Raw genomic sequence first — 22907 nt, 5'->3', positions numbered from 1 at the left:
CCACGACTATGGCTAGCAGGAGTTAAGCTCATGCTTGGTTGTCCAGTATCTTTTAGCGCTTCTGGATTTGCCTCATTGATATTTTGCTTAGGAAGATAGGCAATTATACGGTGAAGGCGATCCACTACCTTAAGCATATCTGTAATCTGCTTGTAATCAGGACTGCATACTATGCAACACATCAACAACTGCTTGTGACTTGCAATCTACAAGTAAATAAATACAATTACTACATCTAACACAAAAATGGTAACACACAACTAAATTTGAAAAGAAAGGTTAAAGCAATTACCATAATACGAAGTGTAGTGCTAGTGTGGTCGACGTACCTCCGAGTGACCCTATCGTACCATTGAAAGTATGGATGATCAAGCGGCATATCACCCTCTAGTCGTGCTCCATGACATATTAATTTTGCTCAACTATTCCATACTTGGATATGGTGAGCATGTTTCACTCTCCAAACAACTTTGGTCTTCCCCAAACAACTTTGGTCTTCCTTTTTGGCATGCCCTACATAACTCTCTGTACAACCATGTAAGGCAAGTGATCCCCCAACTGTATTGAGGTGGATTGCGAAGGTCCCCCAACATCTGCAACCATATCGTATGCACCCTATTGCTAGACTTGTCCCTGAAAATTGTGTCCCCTAGGAGCCCTAGAATATAACACCGTGCAAACTGATGCACAACAACCTCTGCTACACCATCAGCCAAAGCTTCGTCAACTTTTTGAAGTAGCCATTTAATCTGGATCCTTTGTCCTTGAAGCACCACACCATCAATAACAATTCCAAGCATATTCTCACATTCAGTAGCCCACCCCAAGTCAGTTCTTGCAACAATTGGCTCACCATAGATCGGAATCCCCAAAAGAACCTCCATATCTTGTAACGTGATCGTCGTCTCACCATGTGGCAAGTGGAAGGTATGGGTTTCAGGCCGCCATTGCTCAATGAAGGCTGTTATCAAATTATGATCGATCTCTCTAGATGGGGTCCCATGCAACCCCTTTAATCCAACTTTCTTAACAATGTCAAGGACACGATCATCCATCATCGAGTGTCGTTTTTGAAACTCCTCATTACGACCACAGCATTGCAGTACCCCCGGATCCTGCACATGATAGAACCATGGTGATGAGGTGCTCTACACTATAACCTTTGTAATATGATTGTAGCTATTATTCCCAAAAAACAAAAATAAAGCAGTTATCATTGAAATTAAAATATCATCCAAAGGAAAAAAAAAAAAAAAAAAGCAATGAAGGGAGAAAATAAAAGGATGCAATGCACTTGATACATTTGTTTTTAGCCATTTATCCTATTACTTGTGTCGTGCATACTATTGTGTAAACATTGCCATAATAGCAATCCAACGCGTTAGCCACCATGTTTACAACGAATACATACATCAAAATTTCATTCTCTCTGGCTCTCACAATTCAATTTGGTTATCTTAAAAACACCAAACGTAAAAAAATTGAAGGGGTAAAACTCAATTATGAAATAAAGTTTTTAAACATGATTGATGGTATGATACAAATGAAAAATTAAAACTCGTTGAAATTTCTTAATCCTAAAAACCCTTCTCATCACTGGTAAATCAAACCCTAACCACCCCACCAAAAACATATAAGTCATCAACCGTCAACATTGCAAGGGAATAGCTGGCCTATAATACATGCAAGAAATTGAGATAAAAACTGGCTTCATGATTTCGCATTTGAAGTACAATCTGGCCTATAATACACACAAGATATTAAGTTAAAAAACTATGAATGCTTAAAAACGTTTTAGAAATAGCACTATGGCATGCTCATGACTATGCATTCAAAGCTAGTAATACTATTGACAAACTTAGAATTTTAGAAATGGAAAAAAAAAAAATCAACATAAAAATGAGAAATGTAAAAGGAAAAGAAGTGAATATAGAAATTCAGCAAGTGGTTAGTTTTAATTTTACCTCGCCTTCCCAAATAGCGTATGATCGATGTTCTTCTAGCAACCTTAACACCAAATCATCCATGGGACCAGGACCTAACTTATTAACCTCCTAAACAACAACAGCAGCCATACTGCACAAAGCTTAAAGTATGGTATCACTTATTTGTTTATCAATGGTTTCTTTATACAAATTTGTTTTCTTTATTAAGTACTAACTAATAAATAAAATGTCAATTAATTTCATATTAATCAATATAATTCACATAGAGGATATATGAACAAATAAATCAAGGTTAATAGCAACATAAAGGGGGGCTAACTCCAAAATCATATTTTACAAAATTAAGAGCCAGCATTAATAAACACAAACATCATCACATTATGGACCCCATCCCCCACCACCACTTGAATTCACTGACTGCGACACCGACAATTTCTTATCATTCAAAAACACACACAAACACACATATACTTAATACCAATAGAAAAGCAATACCATTCAAAGGGTATCTTAATAAGATGGATAAGAATATAATTGTACTTATAAAAATAAGTATAGTTTTAACAAATTATAGAAGCCAAATAAAGCTAAAAATAAGTATAGTTTTAACAAATTATAGAAGCCAAATAAAGCTAAAAATAAGTTAGCTAAACAAACCATTGCTCACTAGTCACCACCTCAGCAATCTTGACACCTAAATCAAATCACAAATGAAACCCTATCCCACAAATACAAAAAATAGACAGATACAAATCAAATCTAACATGAAACCCTCCCATAGATACAAAAAATAGATAGATACAAACCAAATCACAAACAAAACCCTAAATCAGTCAAATACCCTCCGCTATGGAGAGAGAGAGAGAGAGAGAGAGAGAGAGAGAGAGAGAGAGAGAGAGAGAGAGAGAGAGTCGTTACTTGTGATAGACGTGGAGCCACTGAGAACTAGGACCCAAATACCCACCAACGAAGCCACCCAAAATACAGAGATTAGAGTGTAGAGTAAGAGGGAAGATCAATAGCAAAGAATTGTGTTGTATGAGAGTGTATGAAAGGGTCTAAGAGTGTATGAGAGTGTTTGCAAAGTGTTTGAAGAGGGAGAAAGCGGCAGAGAGAGACGGAGTGGGAAAGAAGAGTCTTTGAAGAGTGAGAGGGAAGTGTGTTGTGTTGCAGTGAGTGAGTGATTGAGACTGAGTGAGAGAGACAGAGAGAACTAGGGGAAAACAGGAAAAGTGTTGTTGCTGGGACCCATATTAAACACATGGAGGGTTGTCCACCAGGAACTGAAATCGAGTTCATAAGGCTCGTTTTCCATTTAAACAAAATTGAGTCCAAAGGACTCGAGTTCATTTCAACAAAATTGAGTCCAAAGAACTCGAGTTCTATGCTTACGTGGACAAAATGTCCACCTCAGCTGCTGCCACGATAGGAAAATCGAGTTAATTATACTTGATTTATGACTGCAAAATCGAATCTCTTACTCTCGAGTTGTTAGATAACTAAATAGTTTTGAAAACATGCTAACTAACGAAATTGTTTGAGTTTTAGTGTTATTTTGAAGAAAAAAAAATCCCTGATTAATGGCACTAAAACTATTGTTGAGAGAAAACTCAATGGTAAAAGGATCTATTTGGCGGGTGACATTTGGTCCTCGTTGGGTGGATTTTATTGAGTGAATGAGAGAAGAGAAAAGAGAAGTTGGATTTTTCCTAGCAGTCCCATGTGAATCACCTACTTATTTTATTAAACTTTTGCTTATTGTTTTTACTATTTGCGGGTTCTACACGAGTTACCTACTTATTTTATTTAACTTTTACCTTTTATTTACGGTTCTTTAAGCAAAAACTAAATAAGTTATTTCCAAACGAGGTAGTCTACCTTTAGGTGGCCCACTACAGTCTATGTCCATAGGATGAGTCTTCTTGATGACTACAATAGTTTGCTATTGAAGTATTCATGTTATAACATATCCAATATAGGGTTTATGTGCTAGAGAATCCTACATTAACCCTATATTAAATTAGGGTTAGCGTGCTTACTTTACAGGTACATGGGCCTATAGGTTTAGGTTTCTTAGGTCATAAATCTCTAACAAATTTTAAAGAGAAACTCAAAGAATATCTTAAAAAGAAAAAACACTTTAGGGAGACAAATTTTAAATTATTTACGCTAACTATTGTTACACATGTTAAGTTATACATAGTCATACATATTCCAACCGAAATCGTGTTTTAAAAACATGATTTGAATTATAATTGTGGAATGGAATTATTACTTAAATCAATTGAATGTCAAAGCACGATTTCAGTTGTGTCTCGTACACACAGTATATAACTATCACCAATCAACTATTTAAGGGTTTGTTTGGATACCGCTTATTGTTGAAAACTAAAAATACTGTAGCAAAATAATTTTAAATGTGTGAATAGTACCATAGGACCCAGTTTTAAAGTTTTTTTTTGCTGAATAAAGTACTTGCGGGTCTCGTGAATAGTGCACGGGACCACTAGAAAACGCCCAATGCAGCAAAGGAGTCTTTTCTCTTCCTGCACTGTAGTCGTGGGTCCCACATCTAAAAACGTGAAACGCATACGCAAGAGATTTTCATCGCAATCTAAACGGATACTAAGTCTCTTTACATTCAAAGTTGATGTAATGTTTGCTACAATTTTACTTGATTTTTTTTTTTTTAAATTAAAAGACAAAAGTGTGGACTTCTCTTGAGTATTCATGTTAGCTTATGTAAAATAGTATAAAGTCCAAAATATAGTTGACCCACATCCAATCATAAACTAGTTTTGCAAAATGGGATTTTGCTATAATGCTTATGCAAATATATAAATCACCTTAGCTTATGCAAAATGATTTTTATTAAGACTAGGAATGACAGCAGAGTAGGTTTCCTATTCCCCGCCCTTGCCCCACTTCCGCTTTGGAGTGGGTTTTTTTTTTTTTTTTTTTTTCCCCACCCCGTTCTAGTGAGTACCCATCCTGCCACACTCAAATATTTTATATATATATAATTCATTAAAAATTTATTTTGAACACATTAAATTAAAACTCATAAAACATTAAAAAAAAGTTCTAACATTACAATTTACAAAAACCTTCTCAAAGCATAAGAATACAACAATTCAAGTAATAAGAAATACAAAAAAAATTCAAACATAGCAATACAATAATTAAAAAAAATATAAACAACGTAAATATTAAAACACAAAAGTGTAAATTCTATAATACAATATAAAAAGGCATCATAAATTTAAAGTTAAAAGATGAAAAACACATATGTATATCTTATAATAATTTAAAAAAAAAACTTATAAAAATATTTTTAATTATTTAAATATAAACAAGGCGAATGCAAGGGAAAATGTCAACCCCCATCCTGGTCCCATTTGTTATGTAGGGAAGGTAAAACCAATCCATTAAGGGTGAGTGAGGCAGGTACCTATGGGGAAGGTAAAACCCATTTTATTTTTTTCAATTCTTTTCTCATAAAATTGAAAAAAATAAAATATACTTTTTCATAAATTGCTACAACTATCTTACCTGTAGACTAGCTTCTTATTTCACTTCTCCAAAAAAAAAAAAAAAAAATCCACAACTTTTCTACCCCATTCACCGTATGTCATGTGGGCAATTGTGTCATTTTAATTGTCCTTACAATTTTTCATAAAAATAACAAAAGTCGATTTCCAGATCAACGAAACCGATGACGTAAGCCCCAACGAAACGAGTTACCCAACAAATTCCCCAAATTGCATTTCCATTTCCATTTCCATTTCCAATTCCAATTCCTGCACCCAGTGAAAGTAGTAGGAATTAGTGATTGTAAGAGAATGAGTTCACGTCAAAACCCAAACCCAAACCCAAACACAAACACCAACCCAAACACAAACACAGCTTCTCTCACTTTTGATAAAATCTCTAGATACTTCTCTATGCCTCTCAACGACGCCGCTTCTACTCTCGGTACTCTCTCCCTCTCTCTCTCTCTCCTCTCTCTCTCAGCATTTTACTTTTCAAAAAGCATTCTAATTTTCCATGCTACGATGTCGTACTCAGTACACAGAACTCTCACTTTTTTTACGGGCCGGGTTTGGCAGGCAGCCTGGAGTGAGGCTGATTCTTAGACCCGAACCCGCGACTTGTCAAGTCCCTGATGTTTAACTCTCAACACATATTTTAACAACTGAGAAAACCTCAATTGCATGTTACATTGTCAAACAGATTTTTTTTTTTGAAATTATTATGGTTAGTTCCATTGTTTCTTTGAAATTGTTCTGTGTCCATTGTGTAAAAATGATGGGTGACCCTCTCAGAATAACACAATTTATAGTGACATGGAACAAGCATGGTCTCTTGATGCTTCTGACTCTAATAACATTCCAGCTTCATGCTCTATCAATTTTGTTGCTCATACAAAGTTTTTATTAGGACTGAAGTAAAATGAATAGAATAGGCAGTCACAAATATTGTTTTTTTTAGCTGATTGCTCCTGAGCATGATATTAATAGGATGGTACTTTGAGAAGGCACTGTGCTCATTCTTAGATTTGTTTTTATGAACTCAGAACTTTTTTACTATTTTTTTATTTATTTTTTTTGGGTTAAGTAATCAAAATTTTTATTAATATGAAAAGAAACACAAGTATTCCACTATATCATTTACTTAAGAAGAAGAATCAAGAGCCTTGTAGCGTAACTGACACTTTCTGGTGTTTTTAATAGAGACTTACAAGGATCAAATCCCCCCTCCCCCAACTATCGAATTACCCAAAAAAAAAAAAAAAAAAAAGAAGAAGAAGAAATCATTCACTTAAGAAGAAGAAACTTAAGTGTACATGATATTTTTAGTTGCTTGAAAACTCTTATGAACACTTCTCTTTAGTGCAATTGGTTTTCGAACGCAACGTCACTACCATGTTTTAGGCTACTAAGTAATTCACATTATCGCATGATGAACTTATGGATGACTTGTGATATGCCTTCTTTTATGCTTTCATGTGTAACTTATGGTGGTTGTTGCGTATGTATATATGTATTTGTATTTTTTTACACAACTAGGTTATTGGTGTGAAGATTCCTAATTGTTCTTCTGGCTAAGTTGCATGGTAGCTACTAACCCAAAAAAGAAAAAAGAAAAAAAGATGCTGCATGATAACTTCTTGTGTAAACTAATGGTATAAAGGTATATGCCTTAAGTTATGTTTGCATGTCAGCCATCAAGTAGTGTTTTCTTTTTAAAGTAAATAATTTCAGTAAAAACCAAAAAGGAAGCACACAGGCTGCATTCAAATATCAGCCATCAATACTTGACATGTTTTGATCTTCAAATGTGTGTAATAACGAAGCCTGATAATGTGGTTTGATCTTCATATGGCAGGTGTATGTACAAGTGTACTAAAGAAACTTTGTCGTGAAAATGGTCTGGATAGGTGGCCATATAGGAAGGTAGACTTTTAAGGTCCCCTAATTTGTGCTCATGTTTCAAATTGCTTGGCTATACTGAAAATGGCTCATTCATTCATTTTCTCTGTGTTTTATCATTTGTACATATTTGTTTCTCCTTTTTGCAAGCGGTGAGATTCATTTGTGAATCACGTGGCAGTAGTGCAGTTTGTGTATATTGTATCTCATCAGTGATTGTTATTTTTACTTTTGTGTGTGTGTGTGAGGTGAATTACTAATGCATTAGCTTCACAAGCTCTGCAATTTACCAATTCTGATATTGTTTATGTCCCCAAATTATTATCCCAAGACCAACTGGTTGGCATGTTCGTAATTTCTGAGTTTAGGGGTGAATGTTGGTTTGCTTAAAAAAAATATTTGTAGATGGTTAATGAGATGAAGAAACATGTGGAAACATTGACTGACACCTTTTTTTTTTTTTTACTTAAAGAAATAAATGGCAGCAAGAAATGTCAGTTCAAAACTTCAAATGCTTCAGTACAAAACTTCAAATGCTTATCTATGAAGTAGCTAAGTTTATCACATGTACTGTTATTGTCTAAGATGTTTACAATTATTGTAAAATAAATTACATCTTTTAACTTATAAAATAAAAAAAAGGAAATTACATCTTTTACCTTTTCAGTTTCATCCCCAAAATGATTGTAAGCTCTGTGTTTGAAATCAAGTTGGACTGGACGGTTATATCTAATATGGTTCATCCTTGCAGTAGTAATATACTAATATGCATCTCAGAACAATCTCAAACGTAACAGGCTACACTATGAGTGGTATAATTGTTATGCATGTCTTGGACTGATATCTGTACTGGCTTTGCTGCCAATGTTTATGCGAACATTGGTGTCATTGGATGATGATTCTGAGTAAACAAGTTGTAAATTTTTTTCCTTATATATATGATTTTATGTAATATGATTTTGAAATGCAATATAGTTTCTATCTGGAAAGAGCATTGAAGAAATTAGAAGATATGCTGCTAGAGAAAAATACAAAGAACTTGCTGAGCTGTCAAAGAATGGTAGAGAAAGGTATAATGCTTTGACAAGTTCTGCCATATTATTGACATCTAATAGTCATACGGGTTTCTTTTAATGTTCCTTATGATAACTTCTTTACCCTTTTCATTGGCACAAAGCTGCTGCCTGCTGATTAATAGAGAAGGAGTTTTTTTTGGGCCTAAGATACATGCTTTGAGGTCTAAAACATTATGGACTCCAAACATGAATTAGAAAGTGAGTTCTAACTATGGTATGGAGGAAATTCATTACATACACAAACACACATACCTGCATATATGTATGTATATCAACTTGAATAATGAATGGTTATAATAACACTGAAGCATCTGATCATAAACACAAACCCATATATGCATGTATATATGTATATCAACTTAAAGAGAAATGAATGGCTATAGTAATACTGAAGCATCTGATTGGGACTTTCTCAAAGAGGAAGAGTAATATACTAGAATCAATTGAGTTAGATCAACCTAAATCAATTACTGATTCTCACATATAGTGATTCCCTCATTCTGTTCATTAGTTCTCCTCTCTTGTAACCAGTTTTCTGTTCTTTTATTTTTCTTCCTTGTACTATTTGACTTCTTTGTGCTCCTTTTGCATAAAGTAGCTTTTTTAACATAGACTTTTCTTACTTGTCAAAAAAAAAAGATCAACCTAAAGATATATTATAATTCAAATGGACTTTTTTGAGTGTCGATATTTGATGAGGGCTTATGTATCCAATAGATTATTTAACATATGTTATATGTTATAAAGTGTATTATATTTCTGGTTGTTTCTATGCTGTTCTTAATGTTTTCCTATGTTGTATTTCTAAAATGCTTTTGTTTCTAGGATGACCAAATTGCTACATGGAAACAATATATAACTCCTTGTTGGAGGGAGAAAAGAAATTATTGTAATTATCAGAATATATAGTGCTCCAATTGAATAACAAAGAAAGCATCAACATTAGTAACATAGGAAAAGTAATTTTTCCTTTGGAAAAGATATTCTAATGAAGTGATATCTGTTTAGAATCAACTTGTAATTTTCATTCTGTTCTACATATATACCTATAGGGGTTTGCTATCCTCCCGATCTTCATGTGGGGAATAGTAATCTTATTGGACTAAAATTGTGGCGTACATCTCATTAAAACTGAGGGCACTTAAGCAATCATAATTTTTTTTCTTTTTACACTAGTAATCTCTTTCTTCCTGAATCTGAAGTGGATGGTTGCATACCCTTGGAGACATCTTGCCATCATTGTGCAACAAATCAGCAATAAAATCTTAAACTGTGGTTTTGAACTTGACAACTCCTCATGATCTGTATACAGTTTGACATTAAGGCTTACAAGAGTCTCTACAGGTTTTGAACCTGATAAGCCTATTTCCTCCAAAATATCCCACCCATATTTCTCTACGACAAATTAATCCCTTCCTTAGATTGTGCTACTTCAATACCCAAGAAATAACATAGCTTCCCCTAATCCTTAGTCTGACTGAGTTTTGAAGGAACACCTTCAACTCGATAATTACCTACTTGTCATCAATAGTACTAATGATGTTATAAACACTTTCTGATTAGCATATTGGGAGCAATAGAGGTTGGGAGATCTGACATCAAATTTCTTTTTTTTTGATAAGTAAGAAAGATATATATTAAAAGCTACCTCATGAAAACACAAGGCAGAACAGAGAATACAGAGAAGGAAACAAACAAAAAGAGAGAAGAAAAAGAAAAAAATAAGAAAACAAACGGAGACAACAAATAGCAAATTAATTACAGAGAAGAGAACTAAGGAACATAGGGATAGAATCACTAGAGGTGAGTCCCCAAGCCATAGACCAATCAAAAAGAGAGCCACTAAAGTAAGCGAGCAACTGGTCATCAGACTTGTCCCTATCCTCAAAAGTACGCCAATTACGCTCCCTCCAAATACACCACATTAGGCACAACGGAGCTAGATTCCAAACGCCAGAAGAGTGCTTTCCAAACCAATTCCACCAACCGAAAAGCATATCTGCAACCGATCTTGGCAAAACCCAAGAAATCCCAAAATATCCCCTGTAAGAATCTTCTCCCAAGCCGGAGTCCAAACAAAGAAGGAGGCGTGAGTAGGAGCCTTAGCCTTCCAAATACCTTTCCAAGGAAAGGTAATAGGCAGGGAGCTTCGGAGCTTATTGTAGAACGAGCGGACATCAAATCCCTGACATCAAATACTTCTTACCTATCACCTTAACTTCCAATCAGCATATTTGGGACCAGTAAAGTTAGGGGGATCTGACACCAAATACTGAAATTTCTTCTTAACTATCTAAAATACTCCCACTAATTGTCAAAAATAATTTAGGAGGAGAAAAAACTCATATAGGTTGAGCATAATTATTATAGCTCAATTTAATTAATTGTAAAAAATAATTTAGGAGGATAAAAAACTCATATATAGTTATTTCTTCAACTCCATGACATCATATGATTAAGGAATTACTCACAAGTAATGCAAATACAAGAACGAATTAACCCACCTGCAGAAAGCTCCATAATTGGAAGAACCAATTTAGCAATCCAACCAGCCAACACACGAAGATACCAGTAGATTACACAGCATCATAATAATTAACAAGGTCCATTAACCTATCTATGGTTGAAATAGGGAACATCTTCAAAAGTATCATGGGTCTTTAGAGAAGCCCATTAACCCATAGAAATCAAAGACTAAAAGGGGTGGAGCAATGATGCAGGCCAAATGAAAAACATAGCAGTAGCAGAGTGATGTAGGAATGATTGTGATGTCCTTCTCGATATGATGTTCTAATTGACTGCATTCCAAACAAGGAACAAAAAGAAATTGCCGAAAAGTCAGGCAAACAATATTGAGGATCTTCCAATAATCTGTTTTTTGTGAGGACTATCAATCTCAGGTTTGGGCTAGCCGTCAATATTGTGATAATAATTGATCGTGATGATGGAGTTATGCAGACAAGAGCAATTGCAGCAGTCAATGGTGCTTATTATTGGTGTAGTGGTTGATGGTGATCAATCATGGCAGGCAGCTGTTTAGAGTTACAGGGGCTCTGATACCATGTAAACAAATTATTAATTTGTTCTTTGATAATTCATTAGTTACAAAGGGGATGAGGGATTTGAACATCTTTGTTGAAAACACTACGAGGTGCTAGTTAGTGAAATTGTGTTTAGGGTAATTTTTTTTTTTTTTTTGATAAATATGTTTAGGGTAAAATTAATTAACCATATTATACATAGGTATTATTTATAGGTTAAGCACAAAACACAATGTGACCAAATTATGCCTATCACCCATACAAAATTACTGATAATCTAAGTATCTGTGTTAATTAAATGCCTTTCTTATTTTGTGACTCTTTGTGGTAATCTTACAATCTTTCATTCTTCATTCCATTGTTTTGTTAGGTTATGCCTCATCATAACATTAAAAATGATGGCATACGCATTAGTAATTTTATATAATAACTTGATATCTTATGTTGACCAGTTGCATGTTGTCCTGACATTTGAATTTTCAGCTTGCTGACAAATATGAAGAGATCCTGCCAGGAATTTCTGATTATTCTTTCTCTCTCTCTCTCCCTACTTCCATTTTCCTCATTTTTTAATGCAGTGGTGCACAAAAATCAAACAGTGATATGTCCAAATCAAAAGGTGCTGCACTTCCTCACAATTTACAACAGCAAGGAAGCAAGAATGTTCAGACTCTGCGATCCCAGAATTTGCTTAGCACAAGCTTAACAAAAGGAATTGCAGCCTTGGATGAATTTAAATATGGATTCCCGTCAAATGGCTTGTCAACTGCCTCAAACAAATGGTGGGGAAGCAGCAGCCCTAATGGTTGTGAGGGAAAACTTGGAGATGGAGTTGAGACCAACGAAGATGACAAACATAAATCTGAGGAAATGGTTGTTGACAGTCCCGGTGTGGTAATAGTGGACAAAGAGGAATGTGTAACTGGGAAAGAAGATAGCAACATTGGTCCCCAAGGAACGGGTTTATTGACAACTGTGAGAAAAAGAACTGTGGAGGAAGGACGAGAAGCACTTAAGCTTGGTGTATTTCGGGGCTATGGTATTAACAAAATAGGCAAGAGAGAGAGAACATTGCTTCTCCGAATATTCAAATCGTCATTACCCAAACAGTGGATAAATGGCTCCTCATAAATTTACAGACGGAGTGCTCAATCTTAAAGTTTGTTGTAAGGTACTATTTTACGTTTCCTTAGTTCTTTATTATCATTTCACAATGACTCTGCTGCTAAATTTGTGGATGGCTTCATGCAGTTACATATGTAGTGTGTTTGTCATTTTACTTAGCAATCTTCACATTGATGAATCATGGTGTGTAGGATAAGTTGTCTTATTGTCGATATATGATTACCCTTTGACATATCCACTCCTCAATTGCATTTATCTCAGTTCACAATCTGGAATGTTATGTTATTGGTCTTGTTGACAAGGTACAAATATGGTACAAAGTAATGTATTGAGTTTTCCTCTAAGCTGATTTGGATGAATCTCTTTCAACCTATTATGTAACAATTTATAAAATTATCCACATGTATTAAATTGCATGACTCTTTAAATTATTTAAACAAGACACATGACTCATTAAATAGGTCCTTTTACTAAAAGTAAACATGGATGGTTGTTTGAGTCACCATGTAAAAGTTGATGGAATTTTCCTACAAAGCGGTTTGGAGGTAAACTCTGTCCTAGAGACTAGAGTAACAATGAAGCATATGATGGAAATAAAATTATCATAAAATAGAACCACACTAAGTTTGCAAGTTAATATGACCTTTTATTATGTATGCTCATTGAAGAATTGAAGACTGTTGGGCATAAGATGTCAAGGGTATAATGAATGTGCTATGGTTATTTCTTCTAATCGAAGTGTTTTTCGGATTTGGAAAATGCGAATGATAGGCCAGAATACCTTCATATTTATTTTGTCTTGGCTATTATGGCCAAAATGGGATTTAATCATCAATTTATCTGGTGGATCAAGCTGTATATTTCGATTGCTTCCATTTTTGTTTACTAACAATTGGTTCTATATATTACTTTTGTGTTTGTGTGTTCTAATAAGTATTACTGTTTTTTTTTTTTCAAAAAAAAAAAAAAAATTGGTTCTATAAGATTCACGCAACCAGTGTGTCTCAAATTCAATACCTCATTCTCCAGCCAACTTTTTAGACACTTTTATTAAAGATTAGTAATAAAATGCAGGGATGAGTAACTAAGATGCTATCAAGAGCTGATAGAGAAGTTATGGTGAAATCTGTACCCTCTTCAATTACCCAATATAATGAGTTCATATTTGCATCCTAAAGATATTGAGAACAATCTTTTTAGATTTCAACGTAATTTTCTGTAGCGTGGAGATCATAGAAAACGTAGTTTTTCTTCAATTAATTGGAAAACTGTTCGTGCCCGAAAGAAAGGAGATTTAGGTATCAAACATTGCATTGATGTGAATATACTTTTGTGACCAAATTAGCATTGAAGGTTACCAGTGATCCAAATAATTCGTGGGTAAAATTAGAACATAACAAATGTTTTTCCTAGAGTCTATATGTATATATATTTATAAGGTAAAAGTTTCCAGTAATGATTATTTGACTTGTAAAAACTATTCTTCAGGTTTGAGAGCTGGTAAGTGTTGGAATCCTTGGGTCAACTGGAAACCGTAATTTACTTTGGTTAGATAAATGGGTTGGTCCAAATGCTTTATTTGAGTCTCTTCCTATGGAGAAACGTTGCAATATAGACTTGAATTAGAGGTAAGCAAGTGTACTAAATGTGATAAAAGTTGGAATAGGGATGAAGTAATAAACCTAATTAAAAATATTATGGCCATTCAAATTTCAAAGTCTTGGATCAAAATCTAAGGTTCCATGTGATGGGGTCCAAGTTCTGATGGCCTTATTTCTGTCAAAACAACTACTTGGTTACACAGAAATATCGTATGTAAAAATGAGAGGCCTTGCTCCAAAAGAAAAAAAATTTCATTAAATTGGGTCGGGAAAATAAAATGTGCTTCAAAAATTAAATCATTTTTGTGGTAGCTTATAAAACTTGTATTAGAAGTATTGAATAGGACAACCATATTTTCCAAGCATAGGTGTATATGAAACTTGGTTGTTTTATTATTGACTGCAATTGGAGGAGGTAAAAATTAGTTACAATTTCTTAGATATAATATTAGGATCTTCTATTAAACTCTAACACATAGTTGCATTGAATAATAAAGTACAAATATAATTTTTTTAAGAATCAAATTCAACGTAACTATGTGATTAAATTTAATTCGAAAACCTAATGAGTTAGTAAAGGAAATTTGTCTAAAGCATCTCAAAGATATTAAGATGAACATATTCTTTGGCAAAATATGGTGCAGAAGTGATGATTGCAATTTTAACAGAATTCCTTAATTCTTATCTTATAGTTAAAAAGCCGACTCATATGCTCTTGGACAATTCTTAAATTTTGAGAATGCGCCTAAAACTACTAGTGAGTAGTGATAAAGAAAAGAAGAAAGTGAAGTACGTAGTGAGAATGTGACATTCTCCTAAGGGTTGGATAAAATTAAATTTCAGTAAATCTAATAAAGGGATTAATTCATCATCTATGGCTTCAATTTTTAGAGATTTCTTTTGGTTGTCCTAAATGTGCAGAAATCGATTGGATTTGAGAAAAACTTGTGGCTAATTGGCTATGCTTTTGGAGACTATGGGTCCGTTAAAAAATGAGTACTTTTTTGGGAAATAGTACAAATTATTATTATTATGATTATTATTTTTGGATACTGAGTACAAATTGTATGTTGAATTGCCGACATTATAGTTAAAAACTCATTAATGTTCATCCATTATGAAAGAGGGCCCATATTGTCCCTGTTCCCCTATCCATCAATCTTAAGAGGTGATATTGTAATCTTAACACAGCACGTGGACTTCTTCTATAGGCTACAGTCTTAAAGATTCAATCTATAATTCGAGGATGGAATTGCCCCACAAAATAAGATAAAAACAAAGTTCCCCGCAAAATTGGTGGTGTTGAAGACTGCCGACTGGATAGATATTCATATGAAAATCTTGCTGCACTTCATTTTCACCAATGAGAATAGAGATACAGATACCACAAGATAAGGGCCCCTTACTTTCTCTAACACTATAAATTCATAACTAAGACTGTTCCTCATCCATCAAACCCACCTCAACCCTCTCTCTCTCTCTTTCTGTCCCTCACATTTGCTTGGAGACATTCTTATTTTTTTTCAAACCAATGGCTACCTCAACAATGTCTCTCTCCTCTCCTTCTCTAGCTGGCCAAGCTGTCAAGCTTATGCCCTCCACATCTGACCTCCTTGGAGAGGGCCGAGTAACCATGAGAAGAGCGTCTGGCAGGCCCAAACCCGTCTCATCCGGAAGCCCATGGTATGGGCCGGACCGTGTCAAGTACTTGGGCCCATTCTCTGGTGAGCCCCCATCCTACCTCACTGGAGAGTTTCCTGGTGATTATGGTTGGGACACTGCTGGGCTTTCAGCTGACCCAGAGACATTCGCCAAGAACCGTGAGCTCGAGGTGATCCACTCACGATGGGCCATGCTTGGAGCCTTGGGCTGCGTTTTCCCCGAACTCTTGGCCCGCAATGGGGTCAAGTTCGGTGAAGCCGTTTGGTTCAAGGCCGGGGCCCAAATATTCAGTGAAGGTGGGCTTGACTACTTGGGAAATCCAAACTTGGTCCATGCTCAAAGCATTTTGGCTATTTGGGCCGTACAAGTGATCTTAATGGGTGCAGTTGAGGGATACCGTATTGCCGGTGGGCCGCTTGGTGAGGTGACAGACCCAATTTACCCAGGTGGGAGCTTTGACCCATTGGGCCTTGCTGATGATCCAGAGGCTTTTGCTGAGCTTAAGGTGAAAGAGCTCAAGAATGGTAGATTGGCCATGTTTTCCATGTTTGGATTCTTTGTTCAAGCCATTGTTACTGGAAAGGGCCCATTGGAGAACCTGGCTGACCACTTGGCTGACCCTGTTAACAACAATGCTTGGGCATATGCCACAAACTTTGTCCCTGGGAAGTGAGGAAGTGAGATTTAAGAGAGGGAAGCTCTTGTTCTTGGACTGAAAGTTGTGTGAGCAAGTAAGTGTGAAATGAGATTATTGGTAGTGATGTAAACCAATGAAAAATGCATGTGAATTTGTGATACTTGGGTTTTTTTTTAAAGAGCACAATTTCTTTTTTAAGTGGGGATATCTTTGTGATTGCGTATTGAATTGAAGTCCTATTCGGCTATTCCATTATATATCTCCTAGCTTACTATCGAACAATTTGTCATTTATAATTCAAAGTGATATTTATTTAAAGAACATAAGCGCCTGGTGGTGTGTTTATAATGATTTTTCTTTTCATTTTTTCCATACCATAAATTTTGCCTTTTTTTTTTTTTTTTTTTTTTGCTAAAAAATAAAGGGACTTGTAATTGTTATCATGGCCTCCACACCACTTAAACATCAGCATTGCCTTATGACGTGGGACCCCTTGAACACTTATAAGGCATACTACTACTCAAACTCACAACTCCCAAATTTGAGAATGTTATGGGTCTATAAATTAATGATTTTGTATTTAATGAAAAATAAATCATTTCTATCATTGAGATTACATTATTTGATCTTCTATATTTTATATATAAAAAAGTTCGATTTGTAATTTAATTATTTTAAATAAATATGTCCTATATATGCACTGATGTACAAGTAGTTTATTTAATGAACTTTAAATTTTGTGCGACCCCTAGCTTGTACAAGATCTATGCTTAAATTTACCTAGTAACATCCATGTTTAAATGCCACAAAATCCTGTCTAAAACGTATGGCTGGAACCTAATATAAAAATGTATTTTTAATTAAATAAAAAAATAAAGATAATGATTTCATTTTAAGATATAGGACTTCCCTACATAACAAAGTGGCCTACCTAGATGAACCTCCTTCACCAATGAGCTGTGAGTCTGTGGCTCACCTGGATTGAACACTACATGAGAGAAAGAGGAAGACAAGAAAAACAGAGAAATAGAAACACACACAGACAAAATCTAATAATAGCAACAACAAAAAATAAAAAAAAGAGTAACACAGAGTTTTCATATTTGTCCAACTCTATCCAGTGAAGAAAAGTTATCATGTTTGTCATAGATACAAGCAAGGATAACATAATAGCCAATCACCGTTAATTTAGCGAAGAGCAATGCTATTGACACATTATTTTTTACAAACTTAATTATAATTTGTTAAAGTTGAAAGTTATGATTGGGTATGATTGCTTCACATATATGCCTATTATTGACATCTATTTTTACCTTTTTATGAACCAAAATCACAAATTCACAATAACTCGCATAAACTGTTACGAAAAATTTTATATTCTTAAAGTTATCACTTAATAAATCCTCTTTTCATCAGAATTGGAGGGATTGTCAACCTAACTGGTTGTTGTTGTTATAAGTTGTGAAGTAATGTAATTTGTAGATTCAACATTTTTTTTTCCCCAAGAATTAAAAAAAGTTCCATAGTAGATGAACGAGGCAAACATAAGAGGAAGCAATAATTGATGCCTAGGCAGAGTTTCCAAGGGACAAGAAAACGATTTTTTTTTTCAATGACAACATGGGGAGGGTGTGTGTAACAGATCAATGGAAGTATCGTTAAATAATTGTTACAGAACTAATAAACTATGTGCTATGGAAATAGTGTCTCCTAAATGAAATTTTTTATCTTATTTAAATTTATAATAATATTTACCTAAATCGAATGAAAGAAAAGCTGTAAAGATGATGGGGGAGGAAGACATGATTAAGGATTATGTTTTTCTTCTCCTTGTGTTTTTTCCCCTAGATCCAAACATGAGCCACGAGAAGAACACAAATACAGACACTCTTAGCTTAAAGCTAGTCAAACCTCTTGTCTCTAAACACCAAGTCACATTAGGAAATCATTCTCACTGTCTCAAACAGAAGAATCTTCTTAAAAACCCTCTACTTTTTCAATTATATTTAACCCTAGCTAGGTACCTTTTACTACTTGTTAGATAATTTTTTTCTTTTTTATGAAACATAATATTCTTATATAATGTATAGCATAGTAGCCATGATTTATGCTTGAGTATTAAAATAATAAAGAACAAAAACTGGATAATGGAATGGGTGCGACCGTGTGGGAATTGGGATGCAAAATTAAACAAATTAAGTTATTCTGAAAGACAGAGAATTTGTGCAAGCATCCAAGAAAGGAGCATCTCATTAAAATAGTGAAGGTGACACAAAGAAACCAACAAAACAAGAGACTCTGTGACACCCTCATAGGTCATAGCTACAAGATCTTCATGTTTCCCCTTGGGTTTATTAACAAAACACTTCAAAGTGGGTTACTAAGAGGGTTTACAAAATGCCAAAAAGAAGTTGTCTATTTAATAGTAAATTGAATAAAATGTATATATGAAACTGGTTTATAAATGCAATCAATTGTATGTTTGGGGTGACTAATTAGAGGTTTGGCACTTGGCTTGTCAGTAAATATGCACTCTCCATCACTGCTAGTACCTAACAAAACCAATCTTGTCTGTGCCTTAAACTGGCTTTAACCATACATTTATGGTCCATCTAATAATTTTTTACAATTGAAGGAGTTTTAATTATTTGCAATTACATAAATATTGTATTTTGAAGTTAAATTTGATTAGTATTGAATGAATTTTTTAAACATGATTCACTTATCAGGAACTTAGTAAATGGTGGGTTGTAAGTGTCCTTTAGATTTATGTATGGTTTCTTGTAGTTGAGTCTAGAGATGTGTAATTTGATGATTAAAGTCAAAATATTACTAACACTACATTGAGTTTTTACTGTTGTCGCACGAGTGCTATGCAGCGGCGTTGCATGATTACAGGCCTACTTGAACTAATGCCAAAAAGAGAGTTGGTCTGCTTCTAAAGTTGCTTTAGCTTTTGTGATTGAATCACTGAAAGTAAATGTAGGAACTTTTACCCTATTTGCAAGTAATAAACTGATAATTAATGTTTTTGATTATCAACCAAAAAAACAAAAATGAAATGTTTCTGATTCAGAATTTCATTCATAAGCAAAAAATAATAATAATGGAGAAGTGTGAAGCAAACATCATAGTTTATTACTAGCCATTATGTGAAATCCAGTTGATGGTTTGAAAGCCTTGATAAAGAAGTTGACAACACTTTACCGGACTCCTTATTGGTAGAGATGGAGTATTGTTGTTCAAAATGATGTGAAATCTGTGGTTTAAAAAGTGTTATGAAAACATGTATTTAAAATACTCATAATGCAAAAAATATGTTTGGTATTATATTTTTAATAACGTCTTTTCAAAAATGAAAAAAACATAATTGTGTGTGTGTGTTTTTTTTTTTTTTAAAAAGTGATGACATGTAGTCTTATCAGTGAGACCTACAGTTTTTAAAATATTTATAAAAATATCATTGAACAATATTATTTGAAAACTGAAAACTCGTAAGAAGAGTTTTCTAAATTTAGTATTTAAACACCCTAAAACAAGAAATATAATTCAAACACTCCTAAAAAAAAACACTTCTACCGAATATGGTTTTTTTTTGGACCCTCAATTTTTGATATTTAAACACTAAAAATTATTTTTTGAGTTACGGTTACCAAAAATGCATCCTAATTCCTTAAGTAGAATATGTAGTTCCATAAATTTTGTTTGGCCCAACCTTTGGATGCAAAGGTTGTTGGCCCAATGCAAGCCAAGATGGCACGGATCCACTAATTGGAGAAATTATAAAATTCACATGGTGGACAAGTGATATAGTCCACCATTCCACTAAAAAACTTCCACTTGTTTAAATTGTTTGTTAGAAAATTTTTTTTTTAAACAAAAATTAATTACTGACTCAGCAATTTTAAACAAGTAGAAGTTTTTTAGTGGAATGGTGGATTAGTGACGTGATTCACCAGAAAACTCTATAATTTCTCTACTAATTGGCCACCACACTTGCTTAAATAAATAAATAAATAAAAAGCTCAACCTCTTATTAAAAATATATATAAAGATAGATTTTTTTAGTTATTTATAGAGTTTCAAGTTTCAACTTATGACGTTTATTTTTGTGATTTTTGTCTTTAGACTCTTATTCAATCATAAATTTTTTTACTAATTGAGCTAATTAGAACCCACAAAATATATAAATAGTTATTATTAGTACTTTTTCGTATTTATTGTCTGTTTAAACCGTCTAAAATACACATTAGCACATAGGTTACTTCATACTCTTATATAGGCTCATAGCATGCTGATGATTTTTGTGTTTTGTCTTGTGTTGTGTTTTTCTTTTTCTTTTTTCTTTTTTTAGCTGAATCCGAATGAGAACATTAGTACATATACTATTACTACGTACCCTAATTAATTTTGTTTTTAGTGAATCTTACTCTAATTAATTGACACCTTAGTAGTTGCCTTTCATTTCAATACTTTATGTTGGAGAAAAGCACCTTTAATGGTGTTTTCGATAAGATAATCTTTCAAATCAAGAAAGGATTATTATTAAATCATTTAAAAAAAAAAACTCATATATAAACATTTTTTGTGGTAAAAGAAATAATTATAAGGTTTTGTGCTTTTATATATATATATATATATATATATATTTAACACACACAAGGGGAAGGGAAAATATTTTTTTAAGAAAGTTATAATAGTATATATCCAAAAGGGTCTAACTTTTGAATAAACACTAGACAGCACATGCTTTAAACCTCTTTTACTTACACTCATTTTTCAATGTGGGATTAACCTACTATTTTTTCTTTTGAGAATACTAAGTATTTTATATATATATATATATATATATATAGTATTTTTAAAGGATCATACTAACGAGTGTCCTTAAAATATTGGTTAACAATTTATTTTTGGAAAGTTTTAACACCACTTTTATGGGAAATGAAAAAAACTGTTAAAATATTTATTGTCTTTTTTTTCTTTTTCATCAAAATTTTCTTTAAATGGATTATTAACTAATGCCTTAAAGGCATTCGTTAGCATTTTCTATTTTTAAAAAGGTTTTATTAATTTATGTCTTTTAAGGCATACATTAATAAATCAATTTAAGAAACTCTTTTTATGTAAAAATAACAATTAACTGTTTTGACCATTTTTTTAATTTATTATTAAAACTTTTATAACATAGATAATTAAATATGGACTTACATTAATTGGACCATTTTCCCAAAAAGAAAGAAGGAAAGAAAGAAAATGTAAGGTTTAATGAATCCCCCCAACTTTAGCAAGTGAAGATGGATGCGTCGATGTGTGTGCTATTATCCATTTATAACTTCAAGATGGTTACGTGGACATTTTTGCTTGTAATTTGCTGTGCCGTACGCGTGCCACTCCTTTCATAATCTGCTGAAGCATAGAAACATTCCTATTTTACACCCCCCCCCCCCCCCCCCCCACAACCCCGGCCCAAAAAAAAAAAAAAAAAAAATCCTATGATATAGAATAAAAAAGTTTTTACATCAGGCCTATCTTTCTCAGAAAAAATAAAAAAAGTTTTTAATTAATAATTAAATTACTACATTTTACCTAATTAAAACCTAATTAAACAATAAATTTTAGTGGACTTTTTAATATTTAAATATCAATTGAATGTTATTTATTTAACTTTATATATATATATATATATATTTATTTATTTATATCATATTATATCACATACTATATAATAAAATAGCTTAAAAGTCGCAATTGCGTCAAGTGGCTACTCTCACTGATTAGTAAATTAATTATATATCTTTTGTTATGATATATTTCCTCAATTAAAGGATAATATTTAACAACTATTTAATTTAAGTAAAACTATTCCTCAAAAAACAATTTAAGTAAAACTTTATCATTTAAATTTTATTCAAACTAAAAGTCTATTATAAAAAATTTCTAAATTTAAATCCCATACAATAACCTATGTTTTCTTTCTAAAAAAAAAATCTAAGGGATAAGATTTAACAATAATTTAAAAACAAGTTTAAATTATTTTCAAACTAAAAGTCTATTATAAAAAATTTCTATTTTCTAAACTTAAATCCCACACAGTTTTTCCCCCCCCAAGTTGCATGATTCAACAGTAATTTAAAACAAATTTAAATTCTATTCAAACTAAAAGTCTATTAAAAAGAATTCTAAACTTAAAAATCTCTCACAACTCACTTTTTTTTTTTTTTTCCTCAAGTTGCATCTTATTAAATTAATATCTTATTAGGATATTAAGTTATAAAACTCTTGACTAAGGGATAAGATTTAACAATAATTTAATTTAGATAAAGATTTTTCATCTAAGTTTTAGTTAGAGGTGTGCATGGGTCGGGTTGGGTCGAGTTAAAGAGA

General features: G+C 33.1%; 3 protein-coding genes across 3 annotated transcripts; 2 read left to right on the top strand and 1 right to left on the bottom strand.

The window, feature by feature from the left end:
• Positions 1-422: 422 nt before the first annotated feature.
• Positions 423-1055, bottom strand: LOC115956934 (serine/threonine-protein phosphatase 7 long form homolog). The gene has a single exon (XM_031075197.1). It carries the CDS (start codon positions 1053-1055, stop codon positions 423-425), a length of 633 nt encoding a protein of 210 aa, XP_030931057.1.
• Positions 1056-5647: 4592 nt separating this feature from the next.
• On the top strand, positions 5648-12962 carry LOC115955468. The gene is made up of 4 exons (XM_031073591.1): positions 5648-5921; positions 7335-7402; positions 8354-8448; positions 12074-12962. The coding sequence occupies exons 1-4, from the start codon at positions 5789-5791 to the stop codon at positions 12624-12626; spliced, it is 849 nt and encodes a 282-aa protein (XP_030929451.1). The 5' UTR covers positions 5648-5788; the 3' UTR covers positions 12627-12962.
• Positions 12963-15660: 2698 nt separating this feature from the next.
• LOC115955462 (chlorophyll a-b binding protein of LHCII type 1) lies at positions 15661-16718 on the top strand. Its single transcript, XM_031073585.1, has one exon. It carries the CDS (start codon positions 15753-15755, stop codon positions 16554-16556), a length of 804 nt encoding a protein of 267 aa, XP_030929445.1. The 5' UTR covers positions 15661-15752; the 3' UTR covers positions 16557-16718.
• Positions 16719-22907: the final 6189 nt, after the last annotated feature.

The sequence above is a fragment of the Quercus lobata genome, chromosome 8 (assembly GCF_001633185.2).
Source record: "Quercus lobata isolate SW786 chromosome 8, ValleyOak3.0 Primary Assembly, whole genome shotgun sequence".
NCBI lineage: Eukaryota > Viridiplantae > Streptophyta > Magnoliopsida > Fagales > Fagaceae > Quercus > Quercus lobata.
Note: the sequence above shows the minus strand (reverse complement) of the source record. Positions and strands in the feature narration are given on the sequence as shown.